This window comes from Danio aesculapii, chromosome 3 (assembly GCF_903798145.1).
Source record: "Danio aesculapii chromosome 3, fDanAes4.1, whole genome shotgun sequence".
Lineage (NCBI taxonomy): Eukaryota > Metazoa > Chordata > Actinopteri > Cypriniformes > Danionidae > Danio > Danio aesculapii.
The window spans coordinates 38,715,161-38,735,490 of NC_079437.1; the positions used below are offsets into that span (position 1 = coordinate 38,715,161).

General features: G+C 38.7%; 1 protein-coding gene across 1 annotated transcript; it reads right to left on the reverse strand.

Annotated features, from left to right (window-relative positions):
- Positions 1-2,277: 2,277 nt before the first annotated feature.
- On the reverse strand, positions 2,278-11,163 carry lfng (LFNG O-fucosylpeptide 3-beta-N-acetylglucosaminyltransferase). The gene is made up of 8 exons (XM_056453944.1): positions 10,651-11,163; positions 6,392-6,440; positions 6,034-6,136; positions 5,785-5,938; positions 5,606-5,691; positions 5,357-5,522; positions 5,156-5,241; positions 2,278-3,460 (listed from the first exon to the last, which is right to left on the reverse strand). Exons 1-8 carry the CDS (start codon positions 11,062-11,064, stop codon positions 3,394-3,396), a joined length of 1,125 nt encoding a protein of 374 aa, XP_056309919.1. The 5' UTR covers positions 11,065-11,163; the 3' UTR covers positions 2,278-3,393.
- Between the last annotated feature and the right edge of the window lie 9,167 nt (positions 11,164-20,330).

Genomic DNA, 20,330 nt, shown 5'->3' on the forward strand with positions numbered 1-20,330 from the left:
TTCACACACACACACACTACTACCAATTTTAGCTTATTCAATCCACCTATAGCGCATATTTGTACTGTGGGGGAAACCGGAGTTCCCGGACGAAACCCAAGTGAACATGGGGAGAACATGCAAACTCCACACATGCCAAATGACCCAGCCGGGACTCGAACCAGCGACCTTCTTCCTGTGAGGCAACAGTGGTAACCACTGAGTCACCGTGTCGCCCAGTTCATATTTTGACATTAATTTGAACACAATTTTTACATCCATGCTAATATGAACACGCCATTAGTAAAGTACCAGAGTCGGCAGCAATTCAACGGTCAGTTTAGCCGTCAAATCAGATGTAGATTTAGTTATAAGCTCAGTTGGTATTTTTAGTTGTGAAATAAAACTATTTAAAATGTAGATATTACATTAAGATAAAAATATAGAAAAGAAGATTGATTGTTCTAAGCAAAACACAGTAATAAATAAATATATACAGTACATTCATAAAAAAGAGTGCATCTTAAAACTGCTGGGTTGCAAAATATATTGTATTGGTCAAAATGATTGATTTTTCTTTCATAACAAAAATCATTAGAAAATTAACTAAAGATCATGTTCACTAACTAACTAAAGATCATGAACATTCAAAAAAAAATACTTAAATATGTATTAAAATTAGCATAATTATCTTATATGTGAAGCTGCTTTGACACAATCCATATTGTAAAAGCGCTATACAAATAAAGATGAATTCAGTTGAATTAAACAGTTGAAACAACACAATTCTTAAGGTTTTTCTGTTTTATGTTCAATCAATTTACATTTGTAAAAAAACACTAAGTTAACTTAATCGATTTGTGTTGGGACCCAGCAATTTTACCATGAAGACCATTTTTGAAAATTTCCTACCCTAAATATATCAACACTTAATATTTGATAGGGAATGTGCATTGCTACACTGTAAAACCCAACAGTCAACTTTACCAAATGAAATGAGTGTAGTTAACTCAAAGTTAATTGAAGGGAATTCTACTCATTTAAAAAGAGTTTTGAACTCAGTGTTGAAGATAATAAGTTAATTAAATAGCTCATTACTTCAATTTAAATGGAGTAAGTTCACAGTACTCATAGATTAGTTTAACTCAAATGGTTTGTAGCAATTGGTTTCCTCAAACAGTTTGAGTTGCCTTAACTTATTGCATTTTTCAGTACTCCGTTGGTTTGAGTTCTCTTCATTTATTGGGCTTTACTGTGCTCAAATTGCTACATTTACTCAAATGGAGTAAGTTCACAGTACTCATTACAAGATTTGTTTTTGGACATAAATGGTTTGTTGCAATCGGTTTCCTCAAATGGTTTGAGTTACCTTAACCTATTGGGTTTTACAGTATAAGCACTTCATTTGACTTAATTAAAAGCAATTTTCTTAATACGTAACATTTTAGAAAACCAATATTTCAGATTTTAGTTGATCAATATTGTTGACCACATATTATCCATCCTAACAAACCGTTTATCAGCGATATATAAATCTCAGATTCCAAAAATTGACACTTATGACTGTTTTTGTGTTCTACGCTGATAAAATATGCAAGTGCTGTGTCCAACATGAAAATAGACAACAATTCAGTAAAGTTTCTTAGCAAATATGCTGCTTTATTCAAAAGCTGAATTAGCAAGGCAGCCCATGGTAACAACATCAGGACTGTGATCCCTGAGATGACAACATTTGAACAATGACTCCAGATACTGGAATATAAATTACAGCCTTTAGTGAAATTCAGAGCATTAAAAAACACGATAGGAATCATCAGAACCAGGTCTGATCCACAGGTGACCGAAATGCATATAATATCTAAACAATTATGTACAAATACAGTTGTTTTCAAATAGCACAGTACACAAATACTGCTTTAAAATAAGATATACAAGCTCACCCAATATGGGTCATTCCCAAAGAGAAACCGAACCTCTGTTAGGATCACTGTTGTTGCTCATGTCAAGCACTCACTTAGCAAGTTTTGTATAGTTGGCATAGTGATGTCCAACTGTGAAACTGTGGCTCTAGGCCAGACCACTCTGTGCAAAAGGGATCAGAGAATTCAGATCTGTGCTATAAACACGTCTTCAACTTTAGCTGCCATCTGTTTTAACAATGTACACTGACAGTGTTGACAGTGGCCCTGGCGCCAATTCACAACAGTAAATGCCACTGCTAAGAGATGCTTTACTTGAGCAACCAACAGTTTCTTTAAACCAAGCTGTGCAACTCCCACTTCTTTAAGCAAAAGGTACATATTTAAGCAAAAGCTAAGAATAAAATATTATAATAAATCATGCCAAAAATCTCTTCATATATATCTGCAAAGATTGTGTGAATGCATTGGCATTAAATAATATAAAGATCTTAAAATTTAGGGCACTTGATACATTTTTTTTCACACAACTTTAGGATATAAAATCAAATCACAATAAAATGCCCAGATTTCAGGGAGAAAAGTGCTCAATCTTCATATACTGCAGATTAAAATAACCTGCCAGCATGTTCGGAATATTTGCCTATTGCCAGCACAAACCATCAAAATCAACTAAACAGCAACAATAATTATAATAACACTGACATTAAAGAAAGAAATTCACAAATAAAACGGACCTTCATTTCATTAATTGTGTCCGGAGTCCTTTAGAGCAGTGTTTCTCAACCACGTTCCTGGAGGCCCACCAACACTGCTTGTTTTAGATGTCTCCTTTGTCCGTCACAGCCATTACAGGTCTTTCAGTCTCTGCTAATGAGCTGATGATCTGAATCAGGTGTGTTTGGTTAAGGAGACATGGAAACTGTGCTGGTGGTCCTCCAGGAACGTGGTTGAGAAACACTGGTTTAGATGATTAAAGCACCCATGTTACTGATTTTCTCCGAATATTTAAAAAAATATATATATATCAATCCTTAAATCATACCTGAGGGATAAAAACAACGTTGTGAATGACATTTGGAGAGAGAAATAAACAATATAAAGTATCTGCTAATTGGAATTTTAAAACTAAGCGTATAAAGCTGGCAAAAGGCTTGGGTATACTAGAAAGTTACATTCTATGAGAATTGCAAATGGGATACAAGCAACAGTAATGACGTAAAGCACAGTTGATTGCATGCGAAGCTTGGCGACGAAAGCGTCCTTCTGAAAGCCGGGCCCTGCGTCGTGTCTGAGTCGGACAGGAAGCTCAGGCACCAGGCAGGAAGGAACTGTTTAAAGGCGGGCCGCACAGCAGCCCAGAATAACCGCGAAAGGCCGTGCGCCACTGCAGAGTAAACGCAGCGGTCACACAGCCCAATACCACACTGGTCCCTCATGCCTTTCAGATACCGAGGCAGTGAGGGACGAGGATACAACAGAGGAGCCGGTCGCCTTAATAGGCAACCTGAGGAGGGCACCAAGGAGTGTCTGGATACAGCAGACAGTGCACTGACTTGAATCTAAAAGAGAATATAAAAAAATGGAGGTTAAATTTGTACATGTATTCAACATCCATACACTGTGATAAAGTCTCAGAATTTCACAACATGTTATTGTAATTTTTTTTTTTTGCAGAATTTAACTGTTAAATTTTATGTATTCAGAATTTTATTGTGAAATTAAGGCTGGCATCATGATTACAGCAAATTACTGTAAAAATTGACATATATTTTGCACGTTAGTTATAGGAATTTAATAATATTAATATGTTATTCAACATAAAAAATGTATACACATTAACTTTTATGCAAGTACAGGCATTTTTTTAATATTTAGAAATATTTACAGAACTATGAAGAACCTCACAGTAATTTACTGTGAATTTACATACGGTACTTTCCTGGGAAAGTAATGCAATGATTAGGCAGTAGTTTACTGTACATTTAAAGTCAAATATTTTACAGTGTACATCATCTAGAAATGGGGCGTCCAAAGTTACAAATTTACAACACTGATCAAGCACACCTAAACCAGGTCTTCAGGCCAGTGTTGGGTGTTACCTCAAAATGCTAATTAAATACTTATTACATCATTCAATTGTATTTAAATCACATTACTTACTATTTTGTGTGAAAAGTAACTTTAAACTTAATTATTTGACTCAAAAGTCAAAATTCTGATAAATCTGAAAACCAAGACAATGGAAATTAAATAATTCTTTAAATTCAAAACAGGACCTTTCGATTTTTTTTTTTAAATAATTAAACAAATATAAACTTCTTGAAATTTGAAGTTATAATGCAAAATATCAGACTAAAGTATATGCACAATTACTCAATTATTAAATACAGGTTTTCTGCAGGGATCACCAAGTCAAATTTAAGACTTTTTAAGACCCTTTTAAGACCCTGAAGAATGAAATTTCAGACTTATATAGGGCTAGACGTTAAGGATTTTTAATGGCCCAGCAGAAAAAATTAGTCATTAGCTATATATTTTAAATAATGTGTCAAAACAAGCAGACTTTAGTTGTATACACATTTTTGTTCAACAAAACTTAACTTAAAATTAGTTATGAGTAGTTTTGCTAAAGTTTTATTGAGATGTGTTGTTGGTGATTGGATGTGTTTTGGATCGACTGGGAAGCTTTACATAAACGAAAGAAAATGAAGACCCTTTTAAAAAATCATTTAAGGCCTGCAAGACAATATTTCAGTGAATTTAAGACTTGTTAAGGCCTAAAATTGTGTTTTTGAAATCTAAGACATTTTAAGACTTTAGGACCCTGCGGTTACCCTATAAATAATGCACAATTATTTTGACCTTGTATTGTCATGAAATCATTTCTCAGAAGAATAATTTCCTGAGCGTTCGTAATTGTCTTTATAAATATATCTGAAAATAGAATTATTCTGCAGAATATATATTTGCATAACTAAAAAAATACAATTATTCTGCTTTTCTGAATTGACTTTTATAGAACAGGTAAATTCATGTACAATATTTAAGACAAGTACATCATAAATAACTGTAATTAAATGACCTAAAAATAAAAAAGTAACCCGTTACTTTAATTTTTCAGCAGAAAAAGTCATTTAATTATTGTAACTAGTTACTTTGTAAATAACTACACAAATGGCAAATGCTTATTGGAACAATTTGTAGCTAAAGTCTGCAGTAAGTTGGCATATGGTAGTGTTCAGAAACGGTCTTACCTGGATGGGTCCTCCTCAACAGAGAAAGCCCCTTTCATGTTGATGATATTCCTCTTGTTTTCAAACATTCCGTAACTTAATGTAATCTAAATGAAATTGTATAAAATACTGCATTAGCACGACTAAACCATATTATACAAGATACGATAGTATTTCACTTAACCATGCACTTGTGTCAGTTTTTTCATTGAAGTTTCTTACCTGTTTGTGTACTTCTGATTTGGACACCTGTTGCAGGTTCTCTAAGTGTGAGTGGAACAAGCTGCTTCTGGTCAAAGGGACCCCAAGAACTGACTCAATGATATAGCCAATGGTACAGTCATCAGGAAGACGAATCTTCTCGGCAGTGTTCATGAAATGGCCACCACTGTCATATAAAGAATGAAGAAAGTCAACAAAGTCTGCTAATATGTTAAAACTAACATCACAATAGTTGAATGGTTTTTGCACCTTGCCCATGGACTCATCTTCAATGCTAGACCATGACTGATACAGAAGCCTGCTCCTCCAGTGGCAAACCAGAAATTCACAGGTCTCTGCAATAAAAAAACAAAAACATTAGTTTCTATTCTCAGTGATCCTTTTCATTTTTAAAACCAATACATGTAAAAATGTTTTGGTATTCTTACCATTTTGTTGTCCCCAAGTCTTTCTGTAGCCTCTATTGGCCTGTCCAGGCTAGGTTTGCCAATATACATGTCCTGAGTGTGAGGGTAGTTGGACAGCAACTTCACAAGTGTCTTTGTGTTCACATAGTTATCATCATCCACATGACAGAACCACCTAATCCCGGAAAAGATATCATTAGAACATCCAATGTGATTCGTTTTGATGCTAAAACAAGTACTTATGATGTAGCATTAATCATGCATGCTTACTTTTTTCCAGACTCAATGAACTTGTCATATTCAACAGCCATCTTGCAGGACAAAGCCTGGCGGCTATGGGCAGCAGAGCAGTTGGTGTTGATAGCATGGCTTCCTGTGTGGACAAGAGGACAGGTTCTGTCAATGATCATGTAATGCTCCACTTATGAATCTCACTTGAGAAATGCCCGTTATCTGAGAGGTCAGGTGACTTAATACCATCTTTCCCCAAAGATGCCAGCCCCCCTTTAGCTAAGCACAAGATTTTTTAAGAGGATTAGGAGGCTGCGTCCAAACTATGCACATATCAAGGAAGGAATGGCTGCTTCTTTCTAGCCTTGTGACTTTCGCTTGAGGAAGCTGGACTCACCAATTTTCTTCTTCAGCTCCTCATCCTCGCCATCTGTGAAGATGTATGTCTGTGAAAACAAAGAGAAAGCCTGGTTAGCTCTTTTAGCAAAGTCATACAAGTTCATCAATGAATCACTGCACCATAGCAAAGACGAAACAGGAACCGACGAGTTCCAAACTGGAATCATGTGTCTTCAAGAGCTATTTATCCCAAGCGGCTTGATTAGGAACCATTGTCTGGGTTTTACGCCATGGAAAACTCAGCAACTTAAACAAGCCAAACTCTACCCCCCAAAATAAAGGCCTCTTGTTCTTGTTGTCAATTTCTCCATGGCAACTGCTCCGCACCCCAAAGCATCCCATGCCCAGAACAAAGCGGGGAGCAGACCACCCCACTTACCCCCACTACCCCCCACCCCCATTCCATTGCCCCTGAACACCTCCCAAGTCTTTCCTTTCCTCGACCCTTTATCCACTTCAAACATGTTAAAATGTCCCAAAGAAAGAATGGCCAAGTCATTTGGAAAAAAGAAAGAAGCACCAGGTCCCATTCTCCCAGACATACTCAGAATAATGAATACATATTCACCACAGTGAATATGCATTCACTGACGTCTGACCCCTCAAGGCTTTGTTAACATTAAAATAGACGGGGTGGGATTAGGAGTGCATTGTGGAAGATAAGACAGAGCAGGTGCGAGGCGGCAGCCCCAGCTCAAAGGAATCATTGAGAGAAAGACACCACACGCCTCAGACAGACTGATGAAAAGGCGGCGTGCCCCTGGCCATGCACTGCCGTAAACCTGTTTGCTTTCCACCTCAGGTGAGACAGCACCTGCCACCCGCCGCTTTATCACAGCCACGTGTCTGAACAGGTCAACCTACCCACGCCCAACTGGCCTTGAACATGTACACCTACACTACAAAAATGTTCTCTTATAATCTTCAGCTGCTTTTGATCTTTATCTCAACAGTGGATTCATTTTTTTGTTGCTTTTCAAATGCTTTCCACAGTCACAGTTTTGACCGTTCAAACATTGCCAGATAATGTTTGATTGGTTTGCAGAACAAACTCTGAGCAGATGTTTAGCGCAGCACTCTGGGGCCAAGGCCCAATGCCTCTGTTTGTTCAGGGAGGGCTGGCGGTTGGGACGGGTGGAGGATCAGAGGCTGGCGCTATTTGCGCAGAGTTCCGCTGAAAGGGCAGACTAATCACGCGGGCAGCTGCCAAGGATGGCTGGGCACTGACAGGGAGAGAAACCTCAGAACTGATTAGTGCATTGGAAATGTGTGTGTGTGTGTGGCCAATCGCCCCCAGCCCTGCTCCCACTGTCCCTTTGCATCGAGACAATGAGGAGTGGGTAAAGACCTCACTGGGTAAATCCTAAATATGTTTGCCTCAATTTGCATACAGCTGCAGTGGTTAACTAAAGAGAGGCCTCTCGTGGCACATGGCTTTGTTTCTCAGTTTCCCTTTTATTGAAGATCTTGTGAGCCAAAATGACCCTTTTGTGGTCTCTTTCATAAATGTCAGGGCTTTTTTTTTTTTTCAAAATGCACTTTTCCCAGCTTTCCCGGCACACAAAAAAAGGATGGGGGTTTTCATTTGGTTGTTTGGAGATCGGATGAGTGGGCAAAGATTGCTAGGGGTTCCCACCCCACCAAAGGAAGGTGTAGCATATAGGGCAGGCGAAGCCTGGAGCCTGTCTGTCTGTCTCATTCTACCCGGGAAGGATGTAGAGAGATGTTACTCCCTCTATTAAACACCACACATGCCTAATTTTGCTACCAGTGCCAGTTAGAGACCAAATTCTTGCACTTGACTCATGCCACAACAGATCCTCACAGCTTCTACCAGCTTGTGTTCACCCTAGAAAAAAAATCTACTTTGACAAAGGTGAGTAATTACGCAGCTACATTTCACAGACAGAAGTAATGAGCTTGGCCATGCTTCTTCTACAAGTGTGCATTTGATCTGACTGGTATTTGGTAGCTGTCTGTGTAACTGGACACCGGATACTATAGCCGCGGGCCGCAGCACAGGCTGTTCTCTCATTGTTGTGAATTTCTCTCACTGGGGAAGCTGTATTGTTCCAGGGGGGAAATTAAGAGAAACAGCGGAAGCCAGAAGCTGTAGCATTCAAAACGGAGCAGATCAGACTGAAAAGAATAACACTATTCAAGAGTCCTGACTCATCAAGTCAAGACAATTACAAAGCATGCATTTAATAATCAGAAACAAGTACTCATGCAGGAACAGCTATAGGGATTCATTTAAAAAACAACAACAATAATAATAATGATGATAATTACAGTGTATTGACAAGAGTATGAGAGCTTCTAGCTGACTGTGACCAACTCTAAACAAAGACAAGACAGTTTCCCACCAAGATGAGCCACAGGCTGCCATGAGTGTCAACAGCATGCACAGATTGGATCTACTCTCGGTGTTTACATGTAAACAGTCCAATACATCACCCGTCAGGCCAGCACCTGATATAGGTGAGGAGGTTGAAAAGATCCTTCTTGCACAACTTTCTAACCCATATTAACATGTTCACAATATCAGTCACGCATCATCTCACTTGACATATGTGACAAAGTTCCCATGCTGTGGGTCTAACAATTCCTGGCCCAGCGAAACACTTGTTTGGTGCCAGCCATTGTGGCAAGTGGCCAAACAGTACACTGGAGTCCTTGGGATAATCCCCGGCCGTTCAGATGACAATAACTGGAATTTAACAATGTACTCAGGTGTTGCATGGATGAATGTTGAAATAATTTGAGAGCAGCCTTCCATGTCCACATGTTGAGAATCTGAGGGTTCGTATAGCTGGCATTAGAGCCATCTTTTGTTCTTTGAGACCCAGCCACCTGGCACTCATTCTCCAGAAACTCCCCCTTGTATTCTAGGCTGCAGTGGTCTTTTATGTCTGCACTGCTCCCCACCAGCTGCTGCTATTAATCCCTGCTGTTAACTCTCTCTTCTGTGGGTTAACTTCTATCAACTCCTGTACTGAACAAACTCAGTATTAGTTTTCCAATCTTGCTCTGAAGCATATAGGGTGGCTGTATCAGTTTATCTGAACAGCAAAAAACAAATCTGAGCTCACTTAATGTGTGCTAAAGACATCTGATGTAAATTCTTGCATACCACATGCTTTCATATTCACACAATTGTCACAAACATAATGTTCTATATGCTCAGTTGCTGCAAGAATATAAAAGTGCTGCTATGGCTGAGCCACATTTAAATAGCAATAATGAAACCCCATCGTGTTTAAGGTGTGAAGGAAACTGATTGTGACAGAGCCCCGAGGCAAATTAAACTGACTTTTGTAAAAAAGTATAAGCGACTACTCTAGATGGTGAGCAAAATCACTTTGACTGCTCTGCGCTTGCTGCTGTCGAGGTGCAGAGAGTGCTTTTGTGCTGTCTGCAAAAGAGGCCTATTTTTCAGAGCTGTATTTTCATACTGAGTCACTCGGCATGCTGCTGAAAAGCCTTTCCTTGCCTATAGATGCTGTCCCTTTGTGCCCCCCAGCATCTCCATAACGAAGACTCTTTTCCCACCACTTGGGTAGCTTGACCCAGCCTCTGCTCCAGATCCCCGGTTCCTATGGAGAGTGGGAGACAAGGGGCTGGCAAAGCTTTTCTCTCCCCCTTCAGAAAGACGCTTTGTTAGCACTGAGAAGGGGACAGCTCTGAAGCTGCTGCTGTGATGCATCCTTAGGCCTGAAGTATTCACGGGGACACCCCAAACAATGGAGCAGGAGGGGAGCAGGGGGGACTTACAGCCACCCTGTGAGCAATACAGCCATTGCCATAGACAGCATAGAGAGACTGTGAATCTGTGAATTTTATTTTTGTTTGTAATATTCTGGGATAATCTAAAGGTACTTTGATCATCTAATAACTACAAAAACACATTTTAATGGGTTTGTGGTACTGTTTATGCTAAATAAAAACAAAAGTTATTTTGTCTCTATAGGAACAACACTAATCCAGTTGTCTTCAACACAAAACCTTAATTTCCACAGGTAAAGCAACTTCATTTTTAGAAAAAGTGTGTAAGAGGAATAAGTGTTACAAGGAGGCGGTGTAAAACCAAAGTCTTCACTTTTTAAACACTTGAAAAGTGAATATGCATAGATTCATAATAACTAAAACTGTTTTTTTTTCTAACGCAGACGATTTTCCATTAGAAATAAAAAAAATAAAACTAAGCTAATCAAAATGTGCAACACGTTATACAAACAAATTTGTAACAGTGTATACCTGTCGCATGTTTCTGGAGATCCAGGTGTCGAGCAGTAGATCTAGTCTGGACCGGTGAAACTTTTTAGTGGTCTTCACTGCGATGAAGATGTCATCCGCGCTGATGTCCTCCGCAGGCGGCGCGTCTGTCGCCGCTCCGAGCGCCTCGCTGGGCTTATCCGCTTCCCTCCTGCTGCGGGTCAGCTTGGAAAAATAGGCAGAGAATCCTTTCTTTGCATTCTGCTCTGGCTGAGCTCCATCATCAGTCTCTGAATCTCCCAGACTCTGAAGAGAGCGCAGCCCGACCTCGCTCTCGTTCTGCATCCCGTCCGCCTGAATCCGCTGATGCTGCGACAGAAACAACAGAAACCCCAGACAGGTGACCGTGGCTCCCGCAAGAGAGACCACAACTTTTCCTCGATATGTTTTCAACATGTTTATTAAACTCTATTTTTTTGTATACACAGCATTAATCTAAACCTCCCACCAAAAGCCTAATCTAAAAAACAAGCGTGTCATCCGACTGCTGCATAGTAGCGCTGAGAGTCTCCTCATTGTCACTCGGAGGGGCTTTTATAAACTGCCCACAGCTTTGGTTACGCCCAGTAGGCGGGGCGTTAATGGCTATTGTGCTGTGGGAACCGCGGAGAGACTATCAATGGGAGGACGCGTTAAAGGACAGCAGGCGAGGGACAAAGAGGGGGGAGGGTGAAGAACACGAACAGGAGTAAACATTTCCCAAAAAAAACAAGCTTTTTCACAACTGTCTGTGTTTGTCTGTGCTAACTGGTGTTAATTGCACATTATCAGGAGGAGCAGGGTGTGCAGATTTGTAAATATTTGTGTAAAGCATGTTTCAAATGTTTTTGATGGACAAGACTATTTGTAGTCAAATTTATCACTCTAAAACTACCAACCACTGCCTGTAAAAATAGCACATATTTTTATTCACTGTAACAAAATCCATATGATTCTACACAAAATGCATATTACATCTAACCATAAATACCATAAATACATTATTTAATACTCTAAATCTAAAAACAAACATTTATTGCTGTCCTAAAATATAGCAATGAATTTATTGTACCTTTCATTCATTCATTTTCTTTTCGGCTTAGCCTTTATTAATCTGGGGTCGCCACAGCGGAATGAACCGCCAACTTATCTAGCATATGTCTTACGCAGCGGATGCCCTTCCAGCTGCAACCCATCACACTAGGAAACACTCATACACTCTCATTCACACACATACACTACGGACAATTTTAGTATTCCAATTCACCCTTACCACATGTCTTTGGACTGTGGGGGAATCCGGAGCACCCAGAGGAAACCCACTCGAACGTGGGGAGAACATGCAAACTCCACACAGAAATGCCAACTGACCCAGCCGAGGCTTGAACCAGCGACCTTCTTGCTGTGAGGTGACAGCACTACCTACTGCGCCACCGTGTCACCCTTCATTGCACCTTTAAACCTATTTTCTTTAATTTTATTATTAATTATTTAATGACAAATAGAAAAAAGACCAGTTAATGCATGTGATTTTAAAGCAGTTTTTTTTTTCAAGCAATGCAGATTTTCCACCATAATTTATTTATTTTTTTAAAATGTAATGTTTTCCTTTACTTGTGTCAGGGTGAAATTTGACTGGGACATGTTTTCATCTGTAAAATAATAGTGCTACTGAACAAAATCTGTAGACATGTTGAATCACATCAAGTACCAGCCATTTTTAAATGTCAACATTCACATCAGGCTCACAATGATGGCGCGCTCCAGTCAATCCTCGGCAGCTGACCTTGTGAGGCCTTCAAACAACCGCGTGCTCCTTGTGCTTACTTTAAAATGGCGCCTCTTCTGCCATGAAGAGCCTGTAGAGCTGGGAGCACGACCCTGGCCGTGACTTCCAGCTGACAGCTCAGCAACTGCTGGTGACAGACTTAAACACTTTAGATCCTACTTCTAGCCCTCTCAACAGCTTACTTGCAAAGCATGCCGCAGCCAGACACTACATGTAAGCCCCCACTGTTCAGACTGAACAGCTGAGATGTTCTTAATATTTTCATAAAAGAGGTCATTAACATATCATCAAGAATATAACAAGTTTTACTTTACTCTTTCAGACGGTCCAAGGCAAAGCGTGTAGGTTTAAAATGTCTCTTGACAGGCAGCGTCTTTTGTTAATGTTCTTCTGTTTTCTTTAAATCAAATATATAAATAACACTCAAGAAAAAGCAATTTAGAAGATATAATTAAAAGCATAAAGAGCTCTATTTTAACGATCTAGGTGCGAAGTCTAAAGTGAATGCAGCAAAAGCATTAAGGGCATGTCTGAATACACTTTTGCTATTTTAAAGAAGCAAAAACATGGTTTGCTTATTCTCTTAATGAGTTATGGGTGTGTTTTGAGCATAACATGCATAAACCAACCAGAGTCTCATCTCCCATTCCCTTTAAGAGTCAGTTGTGTTGCGCCATGGCACATATATTTACATGGCGAAAAAACTGAATGCTTCATTAGCGAGAAAACAGTTAAACACCATCTGCAATGCGAGGATAGAGAACGAGCCTCCTATGTTTGGCCTCTTAACTTTCTCTTTACTTTACTTTTTTCCTCATTACTTTACTCCTTTACTTTCGTGGATAAGGAAACGGTGATGTACACTCCACTGAAGTCAGCCATTAGCCTACATATTTAATTTCATTTATTAAGTGCAAAGATTTGTTTCAAAATTATTTCTAAATTTAGTTTTAATTTCCAGCAAAAAAATAAATGAACAATAATAATGAAGTGTGGTCAAAAAACTGATTTATATCCAAACATACGTCCTATTTTCATGCTCCATATGGTGAAGCATACGTCTACAAAACCCACCAGGCAGACACGTAAACCTGCTTTTATTAAAGCAAATATAAATGCATATAATGAATAATACTTCCAATTATAATATTATACTAATGCAAATTGTCATGAATAAACAGAAAAAAAAATGTATTTGCTATTTAAACAACATGGCATAGAACGTTATAGAAAATTATCCATGCCCTGCAGGCACAGGACGTCAACATGATGTCATATTCATATTGTACGCCAATGTCGTGGGGACGTTGGATTTTGTTTGGAAATGAAAATCGGGTTGACGTCAGAATCCAACGTCAGGCCGATGTCAATGTCCGACCTAAAATCAACCAAATATCATTTTCTAATCTTGTTACACCATGATGGTGTATGGATGTTACCCCTATGACATCTATCAGACGTTGGATTTTGGTCACTTTCCAACACAACCTAAGATCTACCAAATATCAACGTAATTTGACGTCGTTATTGGACGTCAAAATAACATTGTCCTTAGACGCTGGCTAGACATTGAATTTTGGTCACCTGACGTCATGACCTAAATCTAACCTATTATTAACGTCTTATGATGTTGTGTCCCTGCTGGGTGTCTTGCGCCTTATTCCGGGTGTATAATAGGACCCAAAAAGTTATCCTTCTCAGACCAAGTGTGAATGTGAAGTCTTCCCTTAATTGACAGCATCTGTTGTTGTTCTTCTTTTTTTGTTAAAATTGATAAAGACTCAAGAAAATGTCATTTGGAGGATATCATTAAGAATCTAACTAAAAAGTTTTGCTTCTTCAGAAATTCTGCAGTTCCAAGACAAAGTGGGAAGGATCAAACTTTCTTTTGACAGACAGCATCTTTTGTTAACGTTCTTCCGTTTTTTTGATAAAAGAGATAATTAACACTCGAGAAATAGTCATTTGGAGCAAATCATTAATAATATAACAAAGTTTTGCTCCTTCAGATATTCTACAGGTTCAAGACATGAAAGTTCAAACTTTCCAGTGCTGCTACAGAGGGATTTTGTCTTTTGTTAATCTTTTGATGTAGCCCACACAAAAACTGTGTTAAAACAAGTATACGAAACCAGGCAGAGGGGTCAACCTCGACTGGCCTCTTTTCTTTTTTAGGATCAGCATCCTTTTTTTACTCTGGACTGGAGGAACACTTCAGCAAGGTTTCTCAGACAATCTGTGCAATGAAAAGCAAGACAAAACCACACAATGCTAAAGTTCCGCTTATATCCCAGATTCCTGCCAGTCACCCCCTCCTCCTCTCACAACTAACAAAAAAGGAGAGAAAAAAAATCTTTTCTTGCATCCTCTCTTTCATTCTCCAAAAAAAAAGCCCCCGTCTGCCCTCCATACCACATCCCGGATCCTTCCCCATCAGTAGACATTACCGCTGAATTCCAATTAAATGAAATCTCCCATTCGAGTGGAACCCGCTTCCCCACAAGAATGCGCATAGATCCCACTAATAAACGTAGCAACACTGCAACCCCATTACCGCTATCCCTCTATAACATATGGAACAGAATGATGGAGAATCTCAGAGGAATGGATATGATTACATCTCTGCTATTAATAGAGTCGCTTTAGTAAGTGTACTACAAAGCAGAAGTACAGCATTGCAATGCGTGTGACATCCTTGCTAAATAAAACTAGATCTGAATATCCCCTTTTTTCCCGCCCGCCAGAACACAAGCTCTCAAGGCTTGGCGCAACTGTTTGATTTGGGATTTGACTGTTTGCGTAGGGTAAACAAAGCAATTTTAGCATGTTAGTTGTATTTGAGGACAGAGTTGTCTTATCTGACCATTTAGTTTAAACAGTTCCCTTGATGCAAACTGACTTGCTTTGATCTTAATACCCTCCATGCACTACAAGTACAAACATAGAAACTTCGGGTAATGAGAGTGGTCTGTTCGGAGTGGTGAAACGCCATCATGTTGATAAAGGCACATCCTTCCCTCATCCGTTCTGTATTTAATTTTTATTTCATCTTTGTCTTTTCCTTTCCCTCCAACCATTGGGCAGATGCTTTGAAGATGGAGGGTAAATTCACAACAGCTGTATGTGAGGATGATGGCTATGTGGCGTCCCACTGTATCCTTGTACAATGGGTATATATATGCCCTGTGCGCTGGTGGTTAGCGGTTGTCAGTCAGTCTCCTGTTTATTGTTCTGATCCACATAATGAACCATTTAACTATTCATGTGGAGTTACTGTAGTACATCTTTTGGTGGTCTGTTTGATTTTTTGGGGGTAATTTCTTCCTTTTGGCCAGCTTTGAAATAAAACGTTGAAATACTGAATACAATACATGACAAACAGTCATCTCTTCTCTCAACCAAATGGAGAAAAAAACATCTCTTTGAGATGGAGGTCATGGCCGTTTGGCATATTTAATGGAGATCTGTGAAATGTTCGACTGAATTATGCAGGCACCAAGTTCTGCCAAGTCCGAGTCTGTCCTTGGAGCTTCAATGTCTCACTGTCTTGTTTCTTTCTTTCGTTCTTTTTCTCCAAAGCTCTTGGATGAAAAATGGTGATGGCCCTGGATATCATGCACAGTGATACAATGAAACTATATTCGCCCCATCTGGGTGGAATCTATTTCAGTTGATGGAAAAAGTATCTACTCTGTCCAGATAAGGGGAAAACATTCTTTATTTATTTGTCTTTTTTGGGGCTATAAATCCTGCAGAGCATATCCTCTACACTTGTGTCCCGAGCAGAGAAATATAATGCAGCTTCTGAGGGGCCGCGGAGTCCCCTGGCTCTCACTTCTGGTGTGACCTGTAATCCTATCAATGCTAGCACAGCCATGCTGGGAGAATAAACAGAGCTATTGGCTTCTGCCACTGCCTTTTTTATAGAGTATGTCCTTCTCTCATACAGAGCCTTGGAATAAATATTCGTGAACGTGAAAATGTTCTCAGATGACGGGTTTGCTCCCTTTTTTCCAACAACTTTAACAAATAAACATTGCCTGTTTTCTCAGGGCTCATCCAAGCCTTTGATTCACAAGTCGTTCTTGCCAGATTCTGCAATCCTTCAGAAGAGACTTAACTTTGTTATTCTGAAAATTGGGGATTGTTAGAGTGTCATTTATTGCAGATGTTGGGTCCATGTCACAGCGCCAGCTGCTGTTGGTGTAACTTGTGCTTTGTTTCCACCATGTCAAATGGATTATGGGAAATTTAGCAATGGATTAAATGGCCATTCTGTAGCATTTGGGGGTCAGATTGCACCCCAGGCAAGTCCAGGCTTGTCCTCAACCACAAATGCTTAATGTATGTTGTGTTACAGCACTACATAAGTAATGTGGTGTTTTTTTTTGCAAAGTTATATCAAATAAATACTGACACATAACACAGTCATGAGGATTACTTTAATTAATTGCTCATCTTCTCCATAATTTACTGGATAATTAGTTTGGAACCGCAATATAAAGAGCATTGGAACCATGTGTGGGATTTACATACAAGAAGCAGAAGTAAATCGTCTCCCAAACCTGTCGACAGTAATATTTTGTGGCTGATTAGAGTTTGAGGAAGAAATGGGAGGTGTATTGTTGGGTATGAATCCGCTTGGCTCTTTTTGTATAGCTCTGGAAGAGTGGAGCTGGGACAAGGACGCTGCTGTTTGTGGGTGAATCAGGCTCTGGATCACTCAGCCTCTTTGAAAGAGTTCTCTTCAACCTATACCCTTCCCCTTTTGTGGCCTGCCACTACCTTGCTGAGCGGGACAATGAGCCTACCATTGAAAACTGAGACATGTTTCTGTGCTGCCCGGAGCCCATTAAGCTCTAAAGCTCTACTGTAGGTCTCTCTCATCAGGCCTCTATTCTCATTCTAATCGCTTGCTGCATGCCAATAGGCCTGCCTGAAGCACCCATCGCATTCCTGTCACAAAAATAAGAGTGGGTTTAAGTTGTCGAATTTTACCACCTTTGGTTTTTGAGAACACTGCCAGTTGTAATGATGTAACCACATGTAGTAATTTGGATAGTCCTTTCTCATGAATGCTCCAATCCAGCCAATGCAGTTATGCTGTTGCTTACAATTCCAGCCTATATTGATTTTTGCCTAAATAAGGGTTTCCCTAAATAGGGGTCCCTAAACAGTTGTAATGTATCTTAAATTGGCTTTGGTATCAGACCCTAAGATGTTGAACGGTTTCCTTTGTTTCATTGAAAACGATGGGAAATTGCAGATATGGGGTTAGGGTGGGGTGACCACTGTTGAGGTGAATTACTTTTTCTCCAGCCCATTTTGGTTATTCAGATGCTAAACGACTTTTGGGAATGCTGAGATGGCTCCTCTGGGAGAATATCAGGAGATCTCATTATTTGGATCTCCTGGTGCTTTCAATGGTAATTACTGGTGAGATAAGCTGCTGTTGATATTCAAATATTAACCTGGATGAATAGATCTCAGGGGAGCTGTAGTGTATTTGTTTAATGTAGTTAGCCTCATTATGTGTATTTACAGTGTTGGGCAGTAGCTTAACTACATTTCTTAGTAGCGTTGCGGTAGCGTCACTACTTTACAAATCCAGTAGCTTTTCAGTAGCGAAGCTATTTTTTTAGTCAAGAAGCGCAGCAGCGTGCACACAAGCTACATTTATCGATCACAGATCAATAAGTGATAGAACCAACATTCACAGAGCTGTGAAGCCGGTGTCTAGCCGATGAAGGTAAACCCATATGATGGCACGAATGACGATTTCTTCTTCTTCCTGTTTTACGATGGTTGACAACAAACTTTTTGGTGCATTACTGCCACCTTTCGCTCTGGTCGGTGATGTCGCAAATCAATCACTGGGCTGACACGAGAAACTTGCTTGATGGAAAGGTGACTGAGGGAGAGGAGCTATATATATATATATATATATATATATATATATATATATATATATATATATATATATATATATATATATATATATATATATATATAATTATTATTATTTCATGATAGTTATTAATGATACTACAATATGTAAGTTAGAGTAATTTAATGCTTATTCATAAATATTTCCCTTTACTATACATTGCTATAGTATTTAATGTGTAACATTTGGTTTTATTGGATTTTTTTGTTTTTGCTGTTATATACTATAATTTGTTTCTGTTTGGTACAATATTGTTTACAGTAAATAAATAAACTGAACAATTCTGATAATTTAAGTTGCTTCGATTTAAAAATGAACATTGCAAAAATAGCTTAAATGTACTTCTGCAAAGTAGCTTTTAGCTTAGTTTGCTACATTTCCCAGAGTGTAGCTTTTAGTGTAGTTAAGCTACATTTTAAGTAGTGTAGCTAATATCTAAGCTCACTTCATTTTTCAAGTAGCTTTCCCGACACTGGTATTTGCATACGTTTTAAAGGTTTCCAATTGACTGAAACTGTAATTCTTCCTTCTTAAAAATGTCACATGCACACCCCTTATGAACATTAACCATGGTTTATTACAGTATAGTGCACTAACTATATGATTTTGTTTGGTTTTTTTTACAATTTGTATAACCAATTTTGTTACAATCACCATAGTAAACTATGGTTAATGTAGCAAAATGATGGTGATGTGTGGTTATCACAGTTTAAACTATAAAAAACATGTTTTGGTTTTATATATAATCATGGTTAACTATAGTAAGGGACATAAAGGTTGGAAAAGAGCAAAGAACAGCTTGTACAGTCAGACCACATTTTAAAACAATAAGCATTATAAATTAACCAACTTTGTAATTGGTCATAAATGTGTGTGTCATACACTACACAAATTTTGGTGACTTTTTAAAATCGGTCAGACTTTATTTTGATGGTGCGTTTGTTGAATTTAAGTTTCATTGCATCTACACGCCACCTAATTCTCATTTGATTATAAGTAGACTGTTAGGTTGGGGTTAGGGTTGAGGTAAGGTTAGGGTTAGTGTAAGTTGACATGTACTTGCAAAGGTTCTTATAGTCAGTTAAATGTCTGTTAAAGGAGCAGTATCAGCAGATATTAAGCAGACAGTCTACTAATACTCAAATGGACCATCAAAATAAAGTGTTACCTTAAAATCTGATTAGTTGCAACTAGACTCCTCCAAAATTCAAATGAAGAAACAATATTGGACAATGTTGAAGCTAAGCTAGTCATGTTAGTTTGTTCAGGTTGCACATCAGAAAAGCAGATCATGTTTTTGCGCTGTAACTTACCTTGTTCAGAATTATATTTTTGATTGCACACTGCTACTAAAGACCCATTATAAAAGAGTGCAGCTCAATGATGGCTAATTACACCTGGTATTAAGCTGCATTTCATCAATTGATGAGAGTAAATACAGACATAAACAGGCTCTGAAATGTTTTGAACTTGCTGTAGATGTCTTCCAGAGGTTGTAGAAAATGCATTTGATTGGATTACTTTTGCATAGTGTAAGCACTAATGTAGTTGAATGCATATAAATAGCATCAAAAGAGTACCAACTCTCTTCCAATTGAACTAATACTGCATTTAAGTGCTCCTGGTATTGTTTGCCTCCTTCGTTATTCAGTTGATAAGTTATAATAATGACATTGTGTGACATCAAGTCATTATCATCAACACAAGATGGCACTTTACATACTTTTAAGTTATAAGTTACAAGATAAGTTACAAGAAAACACAGCAGTGTTTGTTAACTACAGAAAATGAAGAGCAGTTGTGAATGACAGCTGACAAGAGTTGACTTCACATGCATAAATTATATATATATATATATATATATATATGGAAATTCTTTATTGTAGTTTAGTGATTTCACCATGTTTCTCACTGAGACGCCCCAACTTGAAAATTATGAGTTTCCCC

Excerpts from the sequence above, each read along its gene's own strand:
- lfng (XM_056453944.1), bottom strand. The coding sequence starts at position 11,064 with ATGTTGAAAACATATCGAGGAAAAGTTGTGGTCTCTCTTGCGGGAGCC. Across the intron at positions 6,441-10,650 it reads TCTCCAGAAACATGCGACAG|ACATACATCTTCACAGATGG; the intron begins GTATACACTGTT and ends TTGTTTTCACAG. Across the intron at positions 5,692-5,784 it reads GACTTGGGGACAACAAAATG|AGACCTGTGAATTTCTGGTT; the intron begins GTAAGAATACCA and ends TTTTTATTGCAG.